The 26,237-nt window shown below is 35.4% G+C and overlaps 1 protein-coding gene across 8 annotated transcripts in view; it reads right to left on the bottom strand.

Moving 5' to 3' along the window:
• LOC115209866 (protein O-mannosyl-transferase TMTC4-like) overlaps positions 1–26,237 on the bottom strand; it is a 382,774-nt gene that overhangs the window by 268,866 nt on the left and 87,671 nt on the right. For all 8 annotated transcript variants that reach the window (XM_029778443.2, XM_036501543.1, XM_036501547.1 and 5 more), the window contains 2 exons: positions 13,626–13,931; positions 8,168–8,357 (listed from right to left, as the gene is read on the bottom strand). In XM_029778443.2, coding sequence (XP_029634303.1) covers positions 8,168–8,357; positions 13,626–13,930 — 495 coding nt within the window. In that variant the 5' untranslated portion in view covers position 13,931. The remainder of the gene's footprint in view (positions 1–8,167; positions 8,358–13,625; positions 13,932–26,237) is intronic.

The raw sequence follows: 26,237 nt of genomic DNA on the forward strand, positions 1-26,237 counted from the left end.
CTCCGGCAGGGAGTGGTGGCGATCCCTGCTGTACTCTTTCGCCACAACTTTCTCTCACTCTTTCTTCTGTTGGCCTGCTCACTTAGACAGCGAGGTGACGTAATTTGAAGGCATTGTGACCAGCGATGTGTAGCAATATCTGATAGCCTGGTCGGTCACGGTGATCACGGTGATATATACATTCAAATATATAAGGAATGGCCATAATAGGACATTCAACTCACTAGAAAGAGCAGCCAAACTCCAAACCACTAATAGTTGTAATTCCGAAATGGAAAGAAATAAAATCGTTTATCATTTCCCTCTCTGGACTATGCATGGTTAAATTCATTTACAACTGGCGTGCCTCGTCAGCAGAGGAGCCAAGGACTAAACATATATTCACGAGGCAATAATAAGCATGCCTCGAATCTATATGCCATAAATTTTCAAAATTCACCACACTCGCGCGGTTATCTCAGCAGCAAATATAAACATAGTCCAGAGAGGGAAATGGTAAACGTTTTTATTTCTTTCCATTTCGGAATTACAACTATTAGTGGTTTGGAGTTTGGCTGCTCTTTCTAGTGAGTTGAATGTCCTATTATGGCCATTTCTTTATATATTTGAATGTATATTATATAGTCTATTGATTATCTTTTCTCTCTCACTTGACCGCTGGTAGCGGAGAATTTTTCTAGAATTTTTTGCTACCCTTAAATTTATTGATTAATGATATATATATATATATATATATATATTATATATATATATATATATATATTATATATATATATAAGGCTTTCACTCTACATACGCCAGCTCAACTCGATTCATCTCTATTCGATGAAAGACACCTGTTGTTATTTTCTTGTTTGTATTTTGTAATTGTGTAAAACTTTCTCCTTTTGGTTTTTTTTCCCCATTTTCTTTTGTCTTTGTTGTCGTACACATTCGCTTGCTTTCTCCCAGGATCAGCCAGAGTTGAACAATCTCAAGTGTAACCGGCCGCGAATGACCTGACCCGTCTTTGTTTTTTCCTGTGCGTCTTTGTATCGTCCATCTGCCCGGATGTTTTATTGTCGTCTGTTGCGCTCTTGTTCCATTTTGGGATTTACATAAAAATATAGCGGCGTACGTACACATTTGCTCCCCACAACCCCCCCACACACACTCACACACACACACACACACACATTCACACACACACATACATACACACACACACATGTATATATATATATATTATATATGTTATATATATATGGGTGTGTGGTATAAAGCTTGCTTCCCAACCACATGTTTCGGGGTTCAGTCTCACTGATAAGTGTGTTTTGCTATAGCCTCAGGCCTATCAAGGCCTTCTGAGTGGATTTGATAGGCGGAAACTGAGAGAAGCCTACACTGATTTTAATACGGACATACAACCTCGCTAGTACATATATGTATCTATATATTTATATATTTTTATATTATATCATGTATACATGAGTGAACCTATGTATGTTCCGAAGGATTTCGTTACTTTGAAATATATTGAGTGAATATGAACACAGACCTTGGAATTTGTTCTCTCTTTCTTGGCTTTTTCATTCCTTGGTTCTGTTAGAGCGCTAATTAGTTGTATATGTACATAAGTATGTATGTATGTCTACATATGCATATATATATTATGTATGTATGTAATATATATATATATATATATATATATATATATATATATATATATATATACCGGAGTAAACACATAAATGTGAAACAAGTGGAAAAAGAGTACTCAAATACCAGTGGTAGAGTAATGTGCTTTATTTAAAGCAGCAGAAAATTCAACAAAACCTGTTACTCTGAGTTTCCCGTTGCCGTTCATCGGACAGTTTTTTCTAGCAAAAACTGTTCGATGAACGGCAACCGGAACTCAGAGTAACAGGTTTTGTTGAATTTTCTGCTGCTTTAAATAAAGTATATATATATATATTATATATATATATATATTATATATATATATATATATATTATATATATATATATATGTATATATATATATATGTATGTATATATATATGTATGTATATATATTATGTATATATATATTATATATATATATATATATATATAATATATATATATATATATATATATATGTATGCATGTATGTATGTATGTATACATTTGTGCGCGTGTGTGAGTGTTTTGTATCTGTGTTTGTACCTTGCTGCTAGACATTTGATGTTGGTGTGTTTACGTCTCTGTGACTTAGCAGTTCTGTAAAGAAGACCCATAGAATAAATACCAGGCTCACAAAGAATAAACCCTGAGGTGCATTTCTTCGACTAAAAGAACCGTTAAGGCGGTGCGCCAGCATAACCGCAGTCAACTGACTGTAACAAGTAAAAAAATATATATATGGTCCCCTATATGTGTGTGTGTGTGTCTGTTTGTGCGTGTGCGTGATTTGATTTGATCTAGTTACAATTCATGAGCTGTGGTCACGGTTGTGTATAAGTATATATATATATATGTATAGAGAGAGAGAGAGGGTGTATGTGGTTGTGTATAAAATATACGCACACACACACAAATACACACACACGTGTGTTTATATATATATATATATATATATAAGCTCGAATGCTTTTCACGGTGGTGCCCCAGCATGACCATAGTCCAATAGCTACGACTATTAAAAAGATAAAAGTTTAAAGATGTATATATATATAGATAGATACCAATATATATATATATGTGTGTATGTGTGTGTGTGTTCTTACACACACACACACACATACATATATATATATATATATATATATATATATATTTATATTAATATTGCACTTAAGCATAGTGACACTAATAACCTGTTGTGTTAGAATTCAATATACATATGCTGCTTCAGAATAATGTGTTATATACGTACATACATACATTCATACATACATACATATATACATACATACATACATACATACATACACATACATACATACATACATACATACAATGATACATACATTCATACATACATACATTCATACATACATACATGCATACATACATACATGCATACATACATACATACATACATACATACATTCATACATACATACATACATGCATACATTCATACATACATTCATACATACATACATACATTCATACATACATACATTCATACATACATACATGCATACATACATACATGCATACATACATTCATACATACATACATACATACATTCATACATACATACATACATAGATACATACATACATTCATACATGCATACATTCATACATACATACATGCATACATACATACATACATGCATACATACATTCATTCATACATACATGCATACATACATTCATACATACATACATACATTCATACATACATACATGCATACATTCATACATACATACATACATACATATATATACATACATTCATACATACATTCATACATACATGCATACATACATGCATACATTCATACATACATACATACATACATACATACATGCATGCATTCATACATACATACATACATACCTACATACATACATACATACATACATACATACATACATACATGCATACATTCATACATACATACATACATACATATATGCATATGTGTGTGTGTGCCTGGATGGATAGGTGGATGGATGATATACAAGATAGTAGAATAAGAGAGAGAAAACCATGTACAGTCAGAGAATTGTGAATGACAGATACAAAGAGAAACAAGGAGTCATGTATTTCAAGGGTCTAACGTAAAAAAACGAAAACCAAGGAAGAAGAATTCTGTCCATTAACTTGTCAATAACATCCTTTGTCAAATTTCATTTGTTCTCTGTGACGTTCATATAATAAAGATTATGTATGGTTGACAGCCCTCGCGTGATTAAGAAATATCTAAACGTTTGGGAATATAATATTTTTTCCGTAAAAAATATCGCTGACAACTTGCAGATCAATATCATTAAACTATCAAATAGTTAATAAAATATTTTAAACTCAGTCGGCAATATCCTTCATAAAATATCATCCAAAATGAAAATAATTACAACAAATGTCTATACTCTTCACATTTTTTCTTTTTACTTTTCTTTGGTGTTGTTTTCACATTTTAGGGTTTTTTTTCAAGATTTTAACTGTAAATTCGCTAAATGATTTTCTTCTGCTAGTGTAAATAGAAAAACAAAAATTTTCTTCAGAAATGCAAAATTGATAATCTTACTTCAAGATATGTTACTAAATTATACATCTTTAAAGCAATAATGGGGATTAGAGACGCTGTGGTGATATTAGAGATAAAGAATACCAACAAACATACAAAACAACAGAAAGGAAAAGAAAGAAAGAAAGAAAGAAAGAAAGAAAGAAAGAAAGAACGAAAGAAAGAAAGAAAGAAAGAAATAAGGAAGGAAAGAAAGTGAAATAGTTGAGATGGAAGTCAGCAGCTGTTTACAGTAAATGAGAAGTAGAATGAACTTCTTGGAACTACCTAACAGCACAGGCATTTGCTTATCCTGTAGAGAATTATGAAGTCATTCCATTATATGCAAAACTTCAGTATATTATTCAACAATGGTTTTATACCTTTTCTTTACTGGACTATTATTCACTACATACATACATGCATACATTCATACATACATACATGCATACATGCATACATTCATACATACATACATTCCCTCTGCTCCCTCACTCCCCTTCTCTCTCCCCTCCCCCTCTTTCCTCCTTCCTCCCCCTCCTCCTCCCCTTCCGTCTCCCCCTCTTCTCTCTCCCCCTCCTCTCCTCTTCCCACCTCTCCTCCCCCTCCCCCTCTTCTCCTCACTACACCACACGACTTTACACATCACATCATATATGATGTGCCATACTAATACATACACCAACTAATACATACTAATACGTACTAATACATACTAATACATACTAATACATACACCAACCCTATACATACACACGTCCAGACCCCTCATACGCACTTATACTCTCTCATACACACACACACACACACACTTATACATACTAATACGTACTAATACATACTAATACATACTAATACATACACCAACCCCATACATACGCCTGTCCAGACCTATCCTAGGGTCATTCAACCCTATTATCTCCCCTTATTTCGCGCTCGCGTTTCATGTTTGATCTTTGACCTCTGGCCGAAATCAGATCGCCATGTTGATTCGTTAGTTACTGCACGCATTTTTTTCTCTCCTTCTTTCTGTGTTTTTTTTCTCTCTGTGTATCTTTCTGTTGAAGAGCGTAGGCTCGAAACGTTAAAGACTTGTTTTATTTATATTTCCTGAGCGCCATACTAATACAATTGTTTGTTTGTTTTCCACCTGCCTTCGTCTTTTGTTTATTTTCATAAAGCTTCCCGTTATATACATACATACATACATACATACATACATAAATACATACATGCATACATACATACATACATACATACATTCATACATACATACATACATACATACATGCATACATACATACACGCATTCACACATTCACACATACATACACACATACATACATACATACATACATGCATACATACGTACATGCATACATGCATACATACATACATTCATACATTCATACATACATGCATACATACATACATTCATACATTCATTCATACATACATACACACATACATACATGCATACATGCATGCATGCATACATACATACATACATACATACATACATGCATACATGCATGCATGCATACATACATACATACATACATACATACATACATACATACATACATACATGAATACATACATACATACATACATACATACATACATACATACATACACACATACATACATACATACATACATGAATACATACATACATACATACATACATACATACATACATACATACATACATACACACATACATACATGCATGCATGCATGCATGCATGCATGCATACATGCATACATACATACATACATACATACATGAATACATACATACATACATACATACATACATACATACATACATACATACATACATACATACGTACATATGAGCTGGGTTCGTAATTTCGGCGTAAATAAAACACAAATATGCCCAGGAAATATGAGTGCTATATACACTCGATATACAGTCTCAATTTCCTTTTGCCTTCATCAACACCCACCTATATTGTCCATCTCCCTCTCACACCTGTTTCTTCTCTCCTTGCCAAAATAGCATTTTTCAAGACAATGTTAACCATTATTCCACTAGAAATAAAAAGTCTAATTTTCTCCAAATCCCAAATCCTACACTTTTAAAGCCAATAATACAACTGGATCTGAAAAATCGGGGGACATTGCTGTGTCTTTAGGTCGTAGATCTGAATGGTCCGTCATGCATGACAATAACGCTATAATATTGTACTAACAGGGACCAACTCTCTTTCTATCTATCTATCTATCTATCTATCTATCTATCTATCTATCTATCTATCTATCTATCTATCTATCTATCTATCTATTTATCTATCTATCTATCTATCTATCTATCTCATTTCTCCTTTTTTCTGATCGTTTAGCTCTATAGCATTATAAATGAATTTCTCATTCTTTATTTGTTTTCTTGTAACTATATACAAATCACCACATCGCTTCAGAAACTTGTAGCAGTTACCTCAAATTACGAGGGGGTACCCAAACGAAACCGGAATTTTGTAATATTATTTTATTCACTTAGTTTTACATATTTACATTTTCATAGCCTTCAAATTATTCTCCATTTGAATCAATGCATCGGTCCAGGCGCATTTCCCATTATTCGAAGCAGTGCTGGAACTCTTGCGAAGTGATGCCTTCTAACGCCTCCGTCGTTTTTTTCTTCACATCTTCCCCATCAGCAAACTCCATTGCACCAGCTTTCGTCTTTCTTCACTAGTGAAGACCTTCGAAAAAAGGTCTGGATCAACTTCCAACTGGTCTTTCAGTTCACGACACGCATTCAAATTTTGCTGCAACTCTTTTCATTCGCAATCCCTCGCTAAAAATTCGTTGGCAGGAGTTCCAGGACATATTTGTCATATCAAACAATTCGTCAATTATTATTCCAGGACGGTATTCCAAGATCTGTTAACGTATTTTCAGGTTTTCATTCGTTCGGGGGGTCGATAGTCATCGTAAACGAGGTTGCTCTCCAAGCGACGAGTGGCCATTCCTAAAGCCTGAAAACCACTCGTAAATTTGCGTTTTGCTCATGGCAGCGTCCTTGCAACCTGTTTGAAGAATGTCAATTGTTTCGTCCACCTTTTTTCCCAGTAGAGAAACGAATTTAATCAAAGCACGCTGTTCCTTCGTTGCAGCCATCGCATAAGTCGATGAACTGGGGAGAAGCACTGCAAAACAAAGACGCACCACGTGGAAGTACATCATCCGATATTGCCAGTCGGCAGACTGATATCTGAAGGCCACATTAACTGGCCTCTAGGAGCCAAAGCCTGAACTACAACGGGTTTGTCCCACAGAGAATGTTTTCAGTTACTTTTGGGCACCCCCTTGTACGATACCGAATTACATTTACAAAGACCAAAATCATGGCGATAATAAGTTATATGATAGCTTGCGTCACATTCAAGAGCAATTCCACCGTTAAAGTTATATACGTTTTTGTGCAGTGTTTTTGTCACCCTTTTATACTGAAACGATCTCCGTCTTGATGCAAAGTCTACACTTATAAGAGAATATAGACAACTAGTGTTCCAACCTATACTCGAACGATATGAATTATATGAGCTTCAGCAAAGATTATATTCATTAATAATTCAATATTGCTTCCTATCTATGATTACAAAATGTCCTGCTAATTATCATATGATTCAGAAAATACAGTTCAAATGTTGGGAAGTAGTTACTTAAAAGCTGAATAAATCATAAGAAAACAAGAAAAATATAAAACATGTAGCATATATTGAAACAACATGAGATTTTTTTCTCAAACATATTTTGTGCGTTTTTTTTAATGGTATTTTGGAAAATAAAGTGATGTATATTTGTGAGTATGCATGTGTCTGTGTACATAAAATGTATTAAAATATTTTCAAATACTTCAAATATCCCGCTCCCGAAAGAGTGTATGGACAGATTATGTAGTAAATTGTCATTTAATTTATAAATATACTCACTGTTTCCGTGTGAATTGGATGCACAGCAAAAAGGGAAGAAGCAAGCAAAATTCCTTCTTTATGCTTCTCCGTCTTTCCCCAAATTGTGGCTGTTACGCCTAGGCACATTAAGGAGTTTAGAACGTGGAGTCCAATATTAAATTTATGAAAGCTTTTGGGATTTAGAGACCCAAATAAATGATGTTGTAGCCTGGAATTGAAAGAGTTTGTTTTGAATAGTAACTTGCTAATACTCGATATAAAAGCAACTTACAAAACACTATGTCACAACCGCTTACGTGATGACTTTCGACTTGCATTGAAAGCAATTATTGACAACCTGGTATAAATAATTCACTCAAATTATTATTTTCTTACAGAGACACGCCTATAAATTTATAATTGCAGATAAGATTAGTCATATCTGTCCTTGTATTAGCAATAATTCGGAAATTGTTTGGCTTCAAAGTGGAATAAACCATCTCGCTTTCACGATTACTGTAGAGCGCTCTTTCTTAATACTCAATGACTTGTCCATGTTAAACAACGCTTTTGATTCATTGCCAATAGTTGTGAGATAAATGCATTAATTTATATTCTGTTTGTCTCAAATCATTTTATGCAGACATAGCTCATAGCTTTTCATCCTTTATTACATGATAGTAATTAGGTGTTACAAGAGAAATGTGTTTGATTGCATGTATCCTATTGATTTGAATAAATCATATTTGTTATTTTGACTCTGCTAACAGGGCTCCTATCATTGAATGTTATCTAACAATCCATGACTGAATATTTCATTTGGCTATCTGATTGATCTACCATTTATATAACGTTAGAACACTTACTATCAAGAAACCAGAATTAGGCACACTTTAGTATTATAAAAGCAGCATGGTTCTCTCACAAATAACTGGTGAATCGTTAGTGTATATTGTTTTTATTGTAGTCTGGAATGAACACCAAGTTTATTAGGCTGTCCACTATCTGATATTATAAAGGCTGAATACAATTGACAAATAGGTATTTATTTCGGGTCAGTTTCGTATATAAAAACACATAATCTTTATTTGCATACAATTTACTTTGTAGTTAAGTACATGGAAGTTCGTAAAAAATAAAACTCTGGGAGGAATATTTAATGCAAATTTAAACATGTTTTCTATGTGATGGATTTTATATATTAACATCGAAAGAACGGGATCAGTTTCTTGAGATTTGAAACATTGATTCTTCTAATCCTCGCCCATTGAATTATGTATGAAGTTCCTCGTGGACTAATTTATTAGGTATCACATTAAAAACATTTCGTGAAGTTAATACGGAGGCTGTTTCGGAAATAAATGACCGACGAACAAATTTAGCTACTCAATTCACTATTGGATTATGTAATGTGATAAATTTGTTGTCTCAAAACGTCAACACTGAATGATTAATTTCTGTAATTTATACGAATTTATATAATCTAACCGGGTGGGAAACGCGTGTTTACAGAGCAGGAGCTGGATACAATCTAATTACGTCGAAATTGCGATACTTTACTTGCCAGATACATATGATTAAAGTGTAATCTAAATCAAACTTTCATTATGGATTATATAAATCAAATTTGCTTACGTGCATAGGTGTGGGTGACAGCGTGTATCCATGTATATATGTGTGAATATACGTATAATTTATGGATATATACATGAGTGTGTGCGTGCGTATGTGTGTGTCTGTGTATGTGTGATGAATGATGAGATCTTGCCTCACTTATTGGCTGTGAAGGTGAAGATGAAATCTGTTTCTTTTAAATTGTTCCCAAGTAGCTAGATTTGCGGATGATTGAGAGTATAGACTAGATTATCTTCAAATTTTCCTACGGCTAATATTTACCATTGGTGGTATTTGAACAAATGCGGCATACATGAGTAGATTACATATGTGTGCGTGTCTGTGAGCTTTTCTGTGTATACATGTACAGAAAAGTGTAGTGATTGGAAGAAATGAATAGGAATATATTAAGGGTATTTCAAAATAACTTTAATAAGATTTATAGTATTCCTTTGGGATATGACAAGATTGGTTGCATGTAAGGAAGTGGTGCTATTGGTTAAGTAATGAAGCGGTTAGATTTACACATAATCTTCAGTTATTTCCGATGACTATATAATTCAAGATCAATGCCATATATTGTATATAAGTTTAATGTGCCTCAGTGGATCTGTATGTATATCATTATGTTTATCTTTTTATGCGTGTCTGTAAATGCGAATCCCAAACTCATAAGTAAATATAATCCGTCACAATACAGAAGTATATCTATTATATTTATTTCATATTTTGTGTTGATTTCTACATCAGATAGTGTTTAGATAAGGCACATGGCTCAGTGGTTAGAGTGTCGAGCTCACAGTCATGCGGTAGTGTGCTCAATTTCCAGACCAGTCTATGTACTGTGTTCTTGAGCAAGGTATTTTATTTTCACGTTGCTCCAGCTGTAGAAATGGGTTGCTGTATCGGCCTTTGCCTTTCTCTTGGATAAGATCGGTGCGTGGAGAGGGGAAGCCGGTATTCATGGGCGACTGTTGGTCTTCCATAAACAACTTTGCCCGGACTTGTGCCTGGGAAGGTAACTTTCTAGTTCATTCATGACCGAAGGGGGTTCTTTATATATAGAGAGAGAGGGGGTAGACAGAGAGAGTAAAAGGGATTGAGGGAGACAGATAGAGGGAGACACGGAGACAAAAAGGAAAGAGGGAGACAGAGGGGAAACAGAGAAAGAAAAGGGACAGAGAGAGAGAGAGAGAGTAAACGTAGATGAATTAGGTGATTTAAGAGTTTACCCCAGGAAACACTTGCATGATCGGTGGCTACCTGAAATTGTATTCAGGATATAATTTCTAGCGTGGAAACTTAGGCTTCAAGCAAACAGAAAATGCATAAGATTTTCTTCCGTCGCGGAGTATAAACAGTAAAGAGTGGAGTTATGGTTTATAATTGTTTCGACAACTCGCAGTTGACCAATCGCACATCATGTTTATAGATATTTATGATTACGAAGAATTGTTCATGCCTATTATGTAACGTATATTACACAATAGTTGTCATTTAATCATAACCGTTCGATGAATATTGCACCTATCGGTTATAAATTAAATGACTCCTGATATTATTATGTAAACTGAAGTACGTAATGTGCAAGCCTAAATAGTTGTTACTATCAATGTGTCTATAAACACGATGATTGACAAGTCGCATGCAAGTTGTTGAAGCAACTAAAAACCATAGAATAAACGTAATATCCACAACTACATTCGTCACCTATGATATATATATATATTATATATATATATATATATATATATATATATACCGGAGTAAACACATAAATGTGATACAAGGTGGAAAAAAAGAGTACTCAAATACCAGTGGTAGAGTAATATGCTTTATTTAAAGCAGCAGAAAATTCAACAAAATCTGTTACTCTGAGTTTCTCGTTGCCGTTCATCAGACAGTTTTTGCTAGAAAAACTGTCTGATGAACGGCAACGAGAAACTCAGAGTAACAGATTTTGTTGAATTTTCTGCTGCTTTAAATAAAGTATATATATATATATATATATATATATTGAAAGAGAGACATACAAACAGGCAGACAGGCGGACAGACTGACAGATAGCTTGTGTATGTATGAGTGAATCTATGTGAGTATACCTCAGAATATAATTTTAACGAATCTTATACAATGTCTACGGTAATTTCGAAGGGGAGGTTAAGCCGATAAAATCGACTCCAGGGCTAAACTGGAACTTATTTAATCTACAGTAGAAGGATGAAAAGAGAAGTCGACCACGGCGGAATTTGAACGTAAAGACAGACGAAATGCCAAGTATTTTCCCGGCGCTAACGATTCTGCCAGCTCACAGCCTTTAAGAAAATATCAATGTCGCAGAACAAGTGTTATGCGATTATATAACAAATTGGTCTTTTTATTTGGAATTTGATAACTATAATTAATACTTGATTTATACATATAATGTCGAAAGTTATAACATTTAGATGAAAGCGAGGAAATTACTAAGAAACGGAGGAGATTTGGGTCAAAAGAAATTAACTAAAGGAATTTCCTGAAATAAATTAAAATTGTGGAAGCATTAAAGTTATCTGATCTGAATGTTCCATGTTAGGAATAAATATATATTTGAATTAAGCCATCAAAAATAGTATTACTAAAGCTAGAAATTATAGGATATTAAAAATTATAGGATAGTAAAGTTATAAAATTATTTTAAACATTTATACAGAATTTATACAACCTGGTAACTATTGCAAAATTCAACAATGTCTCAATAACGTTTTGTGATCTCGATTCAGTAGAGTTTAATATATCTTTGAGTAAAGATAACCAAATGTTTCGAAGCTGTACATATCAGATTTGATTTACTGCATATCGCATTAAATTTATGGTGTTAATATAGTGTGTGTATAAGAGACGACAGGCAGAATCTTAAGAGCATTCTGTCTTCCTAAGTCGATGAAGTACTGGTGAAGTATTAGAATTGTTTTAGTTGACTATACCTTTACCCAATTTTTGTGGTCTTGTGTTCTAAAAAGGACTACTGTACCTGTAATATATTGCTGAAGACTAGTATGATGAAATCTGTGTACAATGCACATGCATTGTTATCTAAATATCAAAATACAAATTCGAAATCTAAAATGCTTGTCGCACACTTCAAAGCTTGTCTTTTAGAACATGTATCTAAAGAAATAATAGAACTGTATCTTGGAAAATCAACGTAATTCTGATATGCTGGAATAGCTTATCTCAGCAAACCGATTCAAGAAGGAAACATTATTTTTTCTACCAAACGAAGTTCTAAAATTATAAATAATACTTTTTGCAATATTACCACTGATTCAGCATTGCACATCTTACAAGTTTCTGACACGACACATGTCACCCAAATCCTGCCATGACTCTATTCAACAGTATGTCTTCCTATGTATTTATTTATCTATAACTGTATATTTGTATTTCTTTATATCTTTGTATCTAGTTACCTTCACATCTATCCACTTATCTATCCATATACCCATCCAAAGATACATATCTATTCAACCATCTTACACACTATTCGCCATTCCACCTACTTTGAACCATGTGGGCAATAAAGAAATAAATATATATTTCAGATCACGATATTATTTTTGTCAATTTCTCAGTAGATTCCTATAGTTCAAATTTATACCTCTTTCTCCATATCATGAATAATCTCTTAGTAATATACTATTTTAAATGGAAAAGATATGTGATTCTTTATGCATGGATATATGTACGAGTCTTTGAATTTTATTCGATTCCAAAATTCGTAACCCTGCGAATATAGACGGAAAACAAATGAATAATGCAATGGTATTTAAATTTCGTCAAAAATATATTTGATAAGGCATCTGCTTTTCATAAACTATATAAAAGATAAGAGATGACTTACCTTAATGCGATAATAGTAATAGGTCGATAAGATTTATGACTTTCAGGAGAAGAGATATTCTTGCCCCAAAAATCATGAACGAACAGACTTGTTATCGGTGTTCTTAGATTGTTGACATCCGCGTTTTTCACTAAGGCCTCGCGATCATCAAATATAAAAGTTCCATTAATGGTGACAATATTAGCAACAAAAGCCAGAGTTGTTACTAGGATTATATATAGTATCCAAATGGTCCAAGCTTTTCTTGACAAATTCATCAAATAATCCAGTTTGGAATCTTTCACATCTTTCATCAGATACTTCATCCTGTAACGAGAAAATACAAATTTTGTATTCGTGAAAAAGAGAATATTTCATTGACGACAACAGTGATTTCTTCCAAAACTTCTAAGGATCCCTTGTTAGCTCGCGGGAGATTTGATCGAAAATGCGTTTAAAGAAGAATGTGTGAGAACAAAAATTAAACATATTTCTGAAAAATAATATATCGAAGTGGGTAAATATCCAAATTTGTTAAGGAAAAGAATAAGAATATGAATAAAGATAAAGAGGGGGAAAAGTAGGAGGAAAATTTGGTATTATTGAAGCTGGTTAGGGAAATGTCTTTGTGAATCTAGGTTGATGTCACTCAGTGCTTTCAACGCATTTTCGATCAAATGCCCTGCGAGATAACGTCTGACCCTTTGATGACAACGTAACTTCATTTGACTAAGGTATCATTGGCCTGACGAGTGGCTAGATAACTGGTTAATTACTTCTTATGAGGTCCTGCTAGCTATGAAACTAATGTAGCCTGGATTTTATCTACTCCATACCCTAAATTTGGATTTTTATTCGCATACACAACCACTCTTGTTGCCAACTGTGACCTATGAAATAACTTTTTTCAGCTTATTGAATTTCGATATTGGAACAATTTTACGCTAATAAACCACTATTGTTCCTGAAGGTTGTTTCTTTATACCTTCTTCTCACTGCTCAAAGCTTACTAATTTCCTACACCTTGAGCCTTGCATCTTACCTTTATATATATATATATATATATATATATATACAACTTATAAATAAGGGCTAAAGAAAATTATTTGTATGCCAATATGCTGATAACAGACTTTTAAATCATCAATTTCCGAACGACTTTTATATAAGCAACGATGGTTGTGTGTGTGTGAGAGAGAAAGAGAGAATAGGAAAACAGAGAGAGTGAGTGGGTGAGAGAGACAATGAGTACATACATGCTTAAATTATTCAGAAATGGATCGCGTTGTATTCTGTCGTAGTACCAAAATTTTGTTTTTATTCTGATTACATGGAGGACGGATTGATGCCTCTGCAACATTTACCAACGATTTACAAATGAAGACGTTTTGTATCACCATTTGTTCTCTCGGTATTAGAGGTCAGATCGTGGAGGCGCAATGGCCCAGTGGTTAGGGCAGCGGACTCGCGGTCGTAGGATCGCGGTTTCGATTCCCAGATCGGGCGTTGTGAGTGTTTATTGAGCGAAAACACCTAAAGCTCCACGATGGTGGTGATCCCTGCTGTACTCTTTCACCACAACTTTCTCTCACTCTTACTTCCTGTTTCTGTTGTATCTGTATTTCAAAGGGCCAGCCTTGTCACTCTCTGTGTCACGCTGAATATCCCCGAGAACTATGTTAAGGGTACACGTATCTGTGGAGTGCTCAGCCACTTACACGTTAATTTCACGAGCAGGCTGTTCCGTTGATTCGGATCAACCGGAATCCTCGTCGTCGTAACCGACGGAGTGCTTCCATTAGAGGTCAGATTCCCCATATACTTACAGACGACAGCGACTCGGGAAAAAATCTAAAAGACTTTTGAATTTATCATGTTAGATTTGAAGAGTCTAATTTATGCGCAGCAGTGGCTGTGTGGTAAGTAGCTTGCTTACCAACCACATGGTTCTGGGTTCAGTCCCACTGCGTGGCACCTTGGGCAAGTGTCTTCTACTATAGCCTCGGGCTGACCAAAGCCTTGTGAGTGGATTTGGTAGACGGAAGCTGCAAAGAAAAGCCCGTTGTATATATGTATATATGTATATATACGTGTGTGTGTTTGTCCCCCTAGCATTGCTTGACAACCAATGCTGGTGTGTTTATGTCTCCATCACTTAGCAGTTCGGCAAAAGAGACCGATAGAATAAGTACTGGGCGTACAAAAAGAATAAGTCCTGGGGTCGATTTGCTCGACTAAAGGCGGTGCTCCAGCATGGCCGCAGTCAAATGACTGAAACAAGTAAAAGAGTAAAAGAGTATGTCATTTAATTTTGACGTAAATAAATGAAGACAAGTTTATGCACGTTCATGGAATTTACGCATAATGAACCTGTTTTATTTCGATACTAGCAGTATCGCCCGGCGTTGCTTGGGTTTGTAAGGGAAATAACTATATATGCATTTTTAGAGAGTTATAGCCAAAAAATAGCAAAAAAATGCATTAAAAATGGAAAAATGATGGTAATTTTTTTTTTAAATCGTTGACTCATCGTAGACATTTTTAGAGAGTTACTTCCCTTATATAATAGTGAAAAAATGCATTAAAATGGAAAAAAAATGATGGTAATTTTTTTTTTTAATCGTAGACTCATCGTAGACGTGCGCTAATACCCAGAAGGGCTCGATATGAATCACGACTATAAGATACCCGGTTTTGGTTAAACTGCACCGCAAAATGTGGGAGTAGTTAGGAATCTAAATCGTACGAGACAGACACACAACCTTACTTTTATATATAAAGACTAGCAGTATCGCCCGGCGTTGCTCGGCTTTGTAAGGGAAATAACTATATAAGCATTTTTAGAGAGTTACTTCCCTTATAGATGCCAATTCGGGCTTTCTTAGCCATTTCTGTTTTGGTGTCTTCAAGCCATGAAGTCGTTGTTCTAAAAGAACGCTGGTCTCCTTGACAACGCATTACGACGTTGATTTCCTTAAACTCCCTTCCCCACAGCTTCACGAGGGAGGGAAGAAGGGGGAGAAGCAAACACAGGTGCAGGTGTTTGAGCGTGGACGCCAACTCCGCCGCCATCGACACACGAAAAATTATGCATTAAAATGGAATAAAAAATGATGTTAAATTATTTTTAAAATCGTAGACTCATCGTAGACGCGCGCTAATAGCCAGACGGGCTCGATATGAATCACGACTATAAGATACCCGGTTTTGGTTAAACTGCACCGCAAAATGTGGGAGTAGTTAGGAATCTAAATCGTACGAGACAGACACACAACCTTACTTTTATATATAAAGACTAGCAGTATCGCCCGGCGTTGCTCGGCTTTGTAAGGGAAATAACTATATAAGCATTTTTAGAGAGTTACTCCCTTATAGATGCAATTCGGGCTTTCTTAGCCATTTCTGTTTTGGTGTCTTCAAGCCATGAAGTCGTTGTTCTAAAAGAACGCTGGTCTCCTTGACAACGCATTACGACGTTGATTTCCTTAAACTCCCTTCTCCACAGCTTCACGAGGGAGGGAAGAAGGGGGAGAAGCAAACACAGGTGCAGGTGTTTGAGCGTGGACGCCAACTCCGCCGCCATCGACACACGAAAAATTATGCATTAAAATGGAATAAAAAATGATGTTAAATTATTTTTAAAATCGTAGACTCATCGTAGACGCGCGCTAATAGTCAGACGGGCTCGATATTAATCACGACTATAATATACCCGAATTTGGTTAAACTGCACCGCAAAATGTGGGAGGAGTTAGGAATCTAAATCGTAGGAGACAGACACTCACACAACTAGAGTTTTATATATAAAGATATGTGCATGTGCTAGGATTCCTCTCTCACGAGCGTATTTTGTTTGTATACCCGTAACGTAGTGGATCGGCAAATGCAATTGTTAGAAATTAATACTTGTGTCGATTCGTTCGACTAAACCCTTGGAGGTGGTGCCCTGACATCGTGGCCGCTCAATGACTAAAACAAGTAAAAGATAAAAGATTACACGCACACACAAACACACACACTTACCCGCGCACACACACACGCACATAATATATAAACTCCTGTGTCCTTATGTTTACAAGGGGGAGACAAGCACCTCCACCCAACTAAGCCTGCATCCAGAGACTAGTGCATCCAGAGACTAGTGCTTGTCTCCCCCTTGTAAACATAAGGACACAAGCACTAGTCTCTGGATGCAGGCTTAGCTGGGTGGAGGTGCTTGTCCCCCCCTTGTAACCATAAGGACACAGGAAATGTGTCAAGGCCGACAGGAAGCGTTGCTACTTCCTAGGGCTAAATAGCAGTAGTGTGATTCCCTTCATGGGACTGTCACATTAAGTTGACAGTATACAACTATTAGATCCAGTTTCTTATTGTTAAAAGAAGAGATTATCCTAAAGAGATTAGGAGAGACTAAAAATCAAAATCTAATTTTTTTATTATTAAATATTTTTGCATATTTAGAGTTTTTAAAATTTTTATTAATTATAATTCTCATGGATCTAATAAAGTTAGATTTTAGATGTTTGGCAAAAGGTATTATGATCCAAGTAGTGTTATTGCTATTTTCTTCCTTTTTAAACACGTCTTCTTTCTTAAATACGATGGATGGTGAACGTATGGTTCATTCCGACAGGAAACCACAAAATGTTTAATTGCAGAGATTCACTCTTGAAGAGCAATGAAATGCTCGCAAATTACTTGTTTCTCGAGATATATTGAACGCTAGGCATTATTTCTTTGGGTGCTTCTTCCACCTCTTCCTGGCTAGCTGTCTCCGAACCCTTAGTATTTATGGAAATACTTTTATACGTTACTGCGCTTTGGGTGCTTTTGCCAACACCTTGTGGAGAATGATGGCTTAGTCAGCTCGTGATTTTTCGATCTTCATCAGTTCGGCCGCTTGGGCCAGACATAAGTCTTTTTGTATGATATCCAAATTCTACAGTCCAGTGCCTTTAGTAACCGTTCCTGCCTATGTATTGCTGTTATTGTTGTTGATGTTATTATTATTCAAGCTGGAAATATTGTTGCCATTTGTGCTGCCGAAGCTGAAGTTTTGTTAATACTCTTTTCTATTTGTTTCAGTCATTTGAGTGCGGCCATGCTGAAGCACCACATTGAAAGATTTTATCGAACAAATCGACCCAGGGGCTTTTATCCTTCTATCATAATTTTAGTTGTTGCAGTGATGGTGGTTTTGGAGTTGACAGTGGTCGTGTACGTGGCCGTATTGCCGCTGTTGGTTGATTGTCACTTTTACTGGGGACAGTCAATTTCGTAGTTGGAATTAAATTCACGTGCTGTGTTGCTGTTGTTTTTGCTGCTGTTAGTCGCCTTAGTGGTCCACTGGACTTTCAACTTGGTGAGTGTTCACCTTCTCTTCCATTTGAGGATTGAAGGTAAATGAATCTGACGTATATTGCAACTCACTATCAAATCTACATCTGACTTCTTCCACCAAGTCTTTCAGCAAAGCGAACGTCGCTATGTTTGTTTTCTAAATGATTGTTTTTTACCCAAACAAATAAAAAGTTTTCTTTCAGAATTTGAACCACCAAAGGGAAACAAATAGACCAACCAGACCAGTGCAATTTCTGATGGTTTTAACGAACGATTTGTAAACACAATTAAGCAACTAACAAATTTTGGAGGTACAAATAAACGGATAAAACTTAAGACATACGTCCAGGCCTCTGTAACAAAGCTCAGGTATTCGTTTGCTGTCTTCTGGGATCAGGATAACTCTAATGTCGACTACCCGTTCAAAGTAAGCTGCCAAGAATGACCGCGAGTTAGGAGACGATGTCCTCATTCATATGGCTTCTGGTGGATGCTTCTGGTGTACCTCCACCTAAGGTCGGTTTATGGGTAGGTAATCCACGTATTATTTGATCTTTGAAAATAACATACATCATGTGACCTGTCTCATCCAATGAAATATATATCGCTCCATGTATCTGCAAATTAGACACCAAATAGCTGTTTAGGGAGCACAAGAAAAAGAGTCCTGAAACAATGTTATTGTACAGACACATTACTTAACTTCTCACTTGTTGCCTAGGCGATAGCTTGTGACAGAGAGGCGGTCGCTTTTGTCATTTGCTATCAAGCTATTGATCTTTTCAACAAGGATTCTCTTATTTCAAGGAACACCTGAAGAGAGAGGGTCTGACCAGTATTTGAAACACTTTCGTTTGACCAAGAATATGTGTGAATATGGAACTGCTTGTTGTTGATGTTTGAAATCTACAAGACTTTCTTTCTTTCTGGATGAAATGTCATGACTTTGGGACTTTGTACGCTTAGAAAGCCTGTTGTCATTATAGTTTTGTCTTGTTTTCTGCTGTCTTTTTCATATATGAGTATAAGATGGTGATGATTGCCATGTGATACGAAAACATTATTGTAACGTGAAATAGAAGTGCCATTATGTTTTGTCTTAAACTGGTATAATTATCTGTATAAAATAAAATCTGAAATTAATTTTATTGTTTTGTTTTATTTGAAAATTTCGAGGAATCTCGGAGCGCGTTTAAACTTGTCTAAATGAATCATCAGAGACAACCATCGCCACCGCCACCACCACTACTACTACTACTACCACTACTATTTATGCATTTTATTCCAAAAACACTAAAACATCTTCAAACTCAATATGAAAGCTAACATTCATGATGAAAATCAAGTCGACAAAATGATTAAATTAAAAATGTGTTATGTAAGTTTAATATGAATGGGAGCGTGTATTTATCTATGTGTGTAAGTATATTCGTATGTGTATGTGTGTGTGTGTATGCGTGCGTGTGTGCGCGCGTGTGTGTGTGTGTGTGTGTGTGTGTTACGCATTTATATCTGCGAGCATGTGTACGCACTGAGTATAAAACTCTAAGGCGAGAACATCTTGAGCATATTTCAGTGACAACTCTCTTACAAATATACAAATATAAAGATTACGACACTCCAAAACCCCTTAAAACGGCATTAGCACGGTTTGCTCAAACTCGTAACATATTAACATAAAATGAAAATTCTGAGCCCATTCTAGAAGAATCGAACGAGCAGACCTTATAAATATTTTACTCTTTACTCTTTTACTTGTTTCAGTCATTTGACTGCGGCAATGCTGGAGCACCGCCTTTAGTCGAGCAAATCGACCCCGGGACTTATTCTTTGTAAGCCCAGTACTTATTCTATCGGTCTCTTTTGCCGACGGGGACGTAAACACACCAGCATCGGTTGTCAAGCAATGCTAGGGGGACAAACACAGACACACAAACATATACACATACACTTATATATATACATATATACGACAGGCTTCTTTCAGTTTCCGTCTACCAAATCCACTCACAAGGCATTGGTCGGCCCGGGGCTATAGCAGAAGACACTTGCCCAAGATGCCGCGCAGTGGGACTGAACCCGGAACCATGTGGTTGGTTAGCAAGCTACTTACCACACAGCCACTCCTGCTGACATCCTCGATTAAACAAAGTCCAGCAGTGAGATAGTAATGCAACCATGGAGCGGTGTAGACATCCGGCACTTTCATACGCTGAATGAGGATATCGTAGTCATTTAGCTTAATTTTGTTTTAGTCTCAGTTCCCGACATAACGTTTTAGTTAAAACATTGATATTTAATTCTGGATTTAAAAGACTTATGAGCCTAAATTTAACCATTATACCCTCTATTCTGTTCCAGGCTTCAGGCTAAGACATGCTACACATGTCCACTAGTAGCAACTTGCCATCATTTTCGAAGCAGCCAGTCCAATGGGCGAGTAATCCATCGTAAAACCCTGCCATCTGAAAAGGTAACCCTAGTCTCGTTAAAGCTTCTTACACTTAAATTGAGAGTAATTTAATTATACACCAGCTGATCTTAATTGTAACAAAATACCACAAACCCCACCAAAACAAAACGACAATAGTATTAACAAAAAAAATATAACAGGTTCATAACCCGATTCTTATTTTTCTTTAGCTCTAAAATTTTGTGAGTAATTGCGGTTTATTTCTCAAAGAAATTTCCCACATACTTAAGAAAGAGATTTTTTTTTTATCTTACTGGATCTTTATCTGAAACTGATATTTATCTCTTTGAAGAAATATCATCGGCTTTTGCTCCCTATTTACACAAACGCTCTTCTTCCGTTACCAGTTCATTAATTAGCGTCATGTTATTCTATGAAACAATTATGAAAGCTTAGATAAAAGAATCACATGCCACTTTGTAATTAATATTTGTTGATTTGCCACGAGAAACATTACACTGTTTTAGACTAATTCCTATGCATTCTCTTTTAAATGATTTACTTCCTGTGAGCGGAATTTGGTTTTGAATTAATATTGAATTAATGTAGGGCTGGTGTGTCTGATTGACGTTCTTCTGGAGAGGGAGTTTTGGATTTGCTAATTCTCTTTCACTATACATTGTTTGAATTATAAAGGGCCTCATATTCACTCATTAACGCTATTGTATGAGAGCTTGTCCAAAGTTCAGCTCCCATCGGCTTGTTGCTGGGTTGAAACCCTCTCAGGATCAGTTTTCGTAATTGTTCTCCTTTTGTTGATTCTCATGTTTCAAAATTTTGTATGTCGAAATTTTGGATTTTCTGCACTGTTAACATTGTACTGTTAAATTTCTTCTATTGTTACTAGGAATGAAATAAAACATAACCTTAGGTTCGCCTTTTAAATGGTTTCTCAATACTCATTTCAACATTATAGTTCATCTGTCACTTTCACATAATTTCGTTTGGGTATTAAATTATCTGCTCCCGGCAAAGTATATGCCTGCGTTTCTTTCATTTGTTCAACCATCATTATAACATTAGTACACGGAAAACTACAGTTCCTTTCAATAGCATTTTTCTGTTGTCGACAGATTTTCATTGCTAGCATTATTTTAACGGCTTTTGTTGCCGGTATTACCTCTACTTCTGTTACTATTATTGTTTTCACACGTTTAAGTTGACGTTTTCATTTTTCAGATTAACATTGATTGCATGAAAACAGTTGCTGAAATTATTAATGCTATTTTGGCAAATTTTTTGAAACATTAGATGCTTCTACTTTATTTCCGCCACATCTTCGTAATACAGAACACAATTTAAAACTAGAAGAAAATAAATCACAAAACAATAATTTTTTTCACCATCTTAAGAGGAAGAAATTGAACAATGAAGCTCCATTCTGTTTAAGCCATATAACAATAACATAACAAAATGAAACGTCGTTATAGAAAACAAATATTATAACAAGCCTATAGGTGAACTGCTTAAGGACAGGTCTCTAAGTATTGCAAACAAATATTAATCACAAAAAAAGGGAGCGTCGAAGAGGTCGCTCTGAATTCTGCAAACTACAACCAAATGCCTTTATACACAAGACTGCATTCTCAAAAAGGAATGAACTGTTGGACAATTTAGCTTTAGATATAAAAAATAAGACTGAACGTCTTTTATAATCGGTCTACTCAGTAACGGATGGCTTTCCTTAAACAACAACGACAACAATTATATTAATTGTTGGTATAATCATAAGGCATTAGAAGGATATTGTCAATTTTACAAGCTCTAGTATTTAGCGGGTACTTGTTTTTTCAACCAAGGTTGAAACTAGAATGATCTCATTAAATCAGCAACGATAAAAGCCAAGCGTTATAGTTTCGACTTAGAGTACCAAAAATAACCACTTCTACTATTGGCTAAAGGCCTGAAATTTATACGGAGAGGTTAGTCGATTACATCGATCCCAGTACTCAACTGGTACTTATTTCATCGACCTGGGAGGAATTTGATCTCAGAACGTAGAGGTAGACGAAATGCCTCAAAGTATTTTGTCTGGCGTGCAATTTTTTCTGCTAGCTTTGCTGTTTTTACTTTACCAATATAATAACGATCCTTTTTGATATAGACGCACATGGCTAATTTTTATGTTAGAAAGGAAAGTCGATTATATCAACCCCATTGCTTGGCCAGTACCATATTTTATCTAACCTCGAAACGATGAAAAGTTAAAATCGTCCTCGGCAGGATTCGAAATCATGATTTTAACAAGCAATATATTGAAGAAAAAAGGCAAGTAGTTAAGGAATTTATTACGCGGCTCATTTATAATTACTAGAATTAGAAGTGTACAAGCGTTTCACACACACACACACACAGACACATATGTTGCTTTAATACATACTCTGCAAATATAATTTACGCATACATACATACACACGTACGCACATACATACATACATACATACATACATACATACATGCATACACATATATATATATACTCAGTAATTAAGGGTTTAGCAACGATTTGCCTCATCACACACCTGCTATTTCTAAATCCGGTGTGTGGTGAGGCAAATCGTTGCTAAACCCTTAATTACTTAGTATTACTTAAACCTTCCTTTTACATGCCGAACTCTACTTGGTGAAATTAATGATTATTTCTAAATTAATTAATTAGTTTCACCCTTTATTATTGATAATCATATATATATATATATATATATAATATGTAAATGATGTGTTGTAAATTTATGGAAAATATACACCACACTAAGTATTGTTTCTGTCATGTCATATCTTAATTCAAATATAGCCATATATTTCCATTGGACATTTCTATACAATTTTTCCCTACACGACTTATTTGGAGTTAGAATTTCTGATCTCCTTACTCATCTATAGCGGGAACGTCTCTAAAACCTCTCTCACTTATATTTTCAAATAACCGTTATAGCCTTTAGTTTAGTTAATACCTAACTGCACTCACACATATCTTCCTTTCTCATAAGGATAAATATGAATCTCTTAGATCCTATTCTGCTTTTTCCTTTCTCAAGTCCTTTGTAAAAAAAAAATTCTTTATACTTCTTGCACTGAAGAGTACAGTGATATATAATTAATTTAATTTAATCTAATTAATTCTACCCAGCCATGAATTTGCCTGATTTCTATATCGTTCTCGTATATATTTTAACACCTTCTCTTCTCCATTTTTATCAAAATTGTTGAGTTTTATGGGATTTCTTTCCCTAAATTCACAACACACCATATACAAGTATTATTTTCATAATACTTTGTATACGGTAGTACTAGGTTCGATGTAAGCGACTTGCCTCATCCCCTCTAAGTGCAGGCTTTGTGTCATATTTGAAACCACCACTACCATCATCATCATCATCGTTATCTTTATTATTAGAGAGATGTATGTCAATATTTAGTGTATCAATAAGTTTGTTGAATGAAAATGCATTACGGTATTTGTTCCACATGCACGTTCTGAGTTCAAATTCTACCGGTGTCGCTTTTCCTCCTTTCGCTGTTCATAAAACAAAGAGACAGCCGGGTAATAGAACCGATAACAATTAATCATCTCCCCTGAAGATTGATGATCTTGTGCACCTACTGAAAAACCATTGTTGTCATTGCGTTGTTCTTGTTATGGCCAAAGAATTAGCAAAATTGTCAGAACATCAAACAAAAGGCCGTACTGTATTTGTATTATCAGGTTGAATTAAAAGTAAGCAATTTTTTGAACCATGAAGAATTTGTACTGGACTTTTGCATAGTTTTGAATTATTTTAAACATATTTTTGCAAATGTCTTATAATACAGAAATAGATTTGCCCAAATGCGTCAATAAATTAAGAGTGATATTTTTTCACTGTTATTTCAATCATCTGAAATGGAACTGTCAAAGCACAATATTCAAGTAACTTTGCTATTCAACTTCAAAAAAGGACGTAAATAACTGAAACTACTCGAGATATCAACGAAACGTTTGGTGAAGAACTGGCCTATGAGTAGTCAGCTCGAAAATGGTTTAAACGATTTCGCATCGGAGACCTGAGACTTGAAGGTCGTGAGCGTAGTGGACGCCCATCTATCATCGATGACGGTCAATTAAAGACCGTCATTGAGAAAGATCCACGTAAAACCACTCGCGAACTGGTAAAAGAACTTCAAATTAGCCAGATAACTGCCGGCAATCATTTGCATGCAATCAGAAAATCAAAAATGCACGACAAATGGGTACCACACAATTTGAACGAAAATCAGAAAATGCGCTGATGTGAAACATGCTCATCGCGCCTGCGCAAGCAGACCGATCCGTTTCTCGACCGATCCGTTTCTCGACCGATCCGTTTCTCGACCGATCCGTTTCTCGACCGCATTGTAACTTGCGATGAAAATTGGATTCTGTACAATAATAAAAAAATGTTCTTTTCAGTGGTTGGACTAAAATGAAGCACCGATAACCTTCCCTAAACCCGAGCTCTTGAAAAGGAATGCTATGGTAACTGTTTGGTGGTGTACTGCTGGACTCCTCTACTATAACTTCTTAAAAACCCGGAAAAAGCAACCATTACTACAGAAACATATTGCCATGAAATTGCGAAAATGAACGAAAAACTGCTACTCCTCCGTCCCAGATTGGTCAACAGAAGAGGGCCAATCACTCTTCATGACATTCATGACAATGCTCGACCACACATTTCACTAATGACACTCCAGAAGTTGAGGGAACTTGGCCATGAAGTTCTTCCCCACTCACTTTATTCCCTAGACCATTCTCCTACCGACTACCATTTTTTGAAGCACCTTGATGATGTCCTGCGAGA

The sequence above is a fragment of the Octopus sinensis genome, linkage group LG3 (assembly GCF_006345805.1).
Source record: "Octopus sinensis linkage group LG3, ASM634580v1, whole genome shotgun sequence".
In the NCBI taxonomy this organism is placed as follows: domain Eukaryota; kingdom Metazoa; phylum Mollusca; class Cephalopoda; order Octopoda; family Octopodidae; genus Octopus; species Octopus sinensis.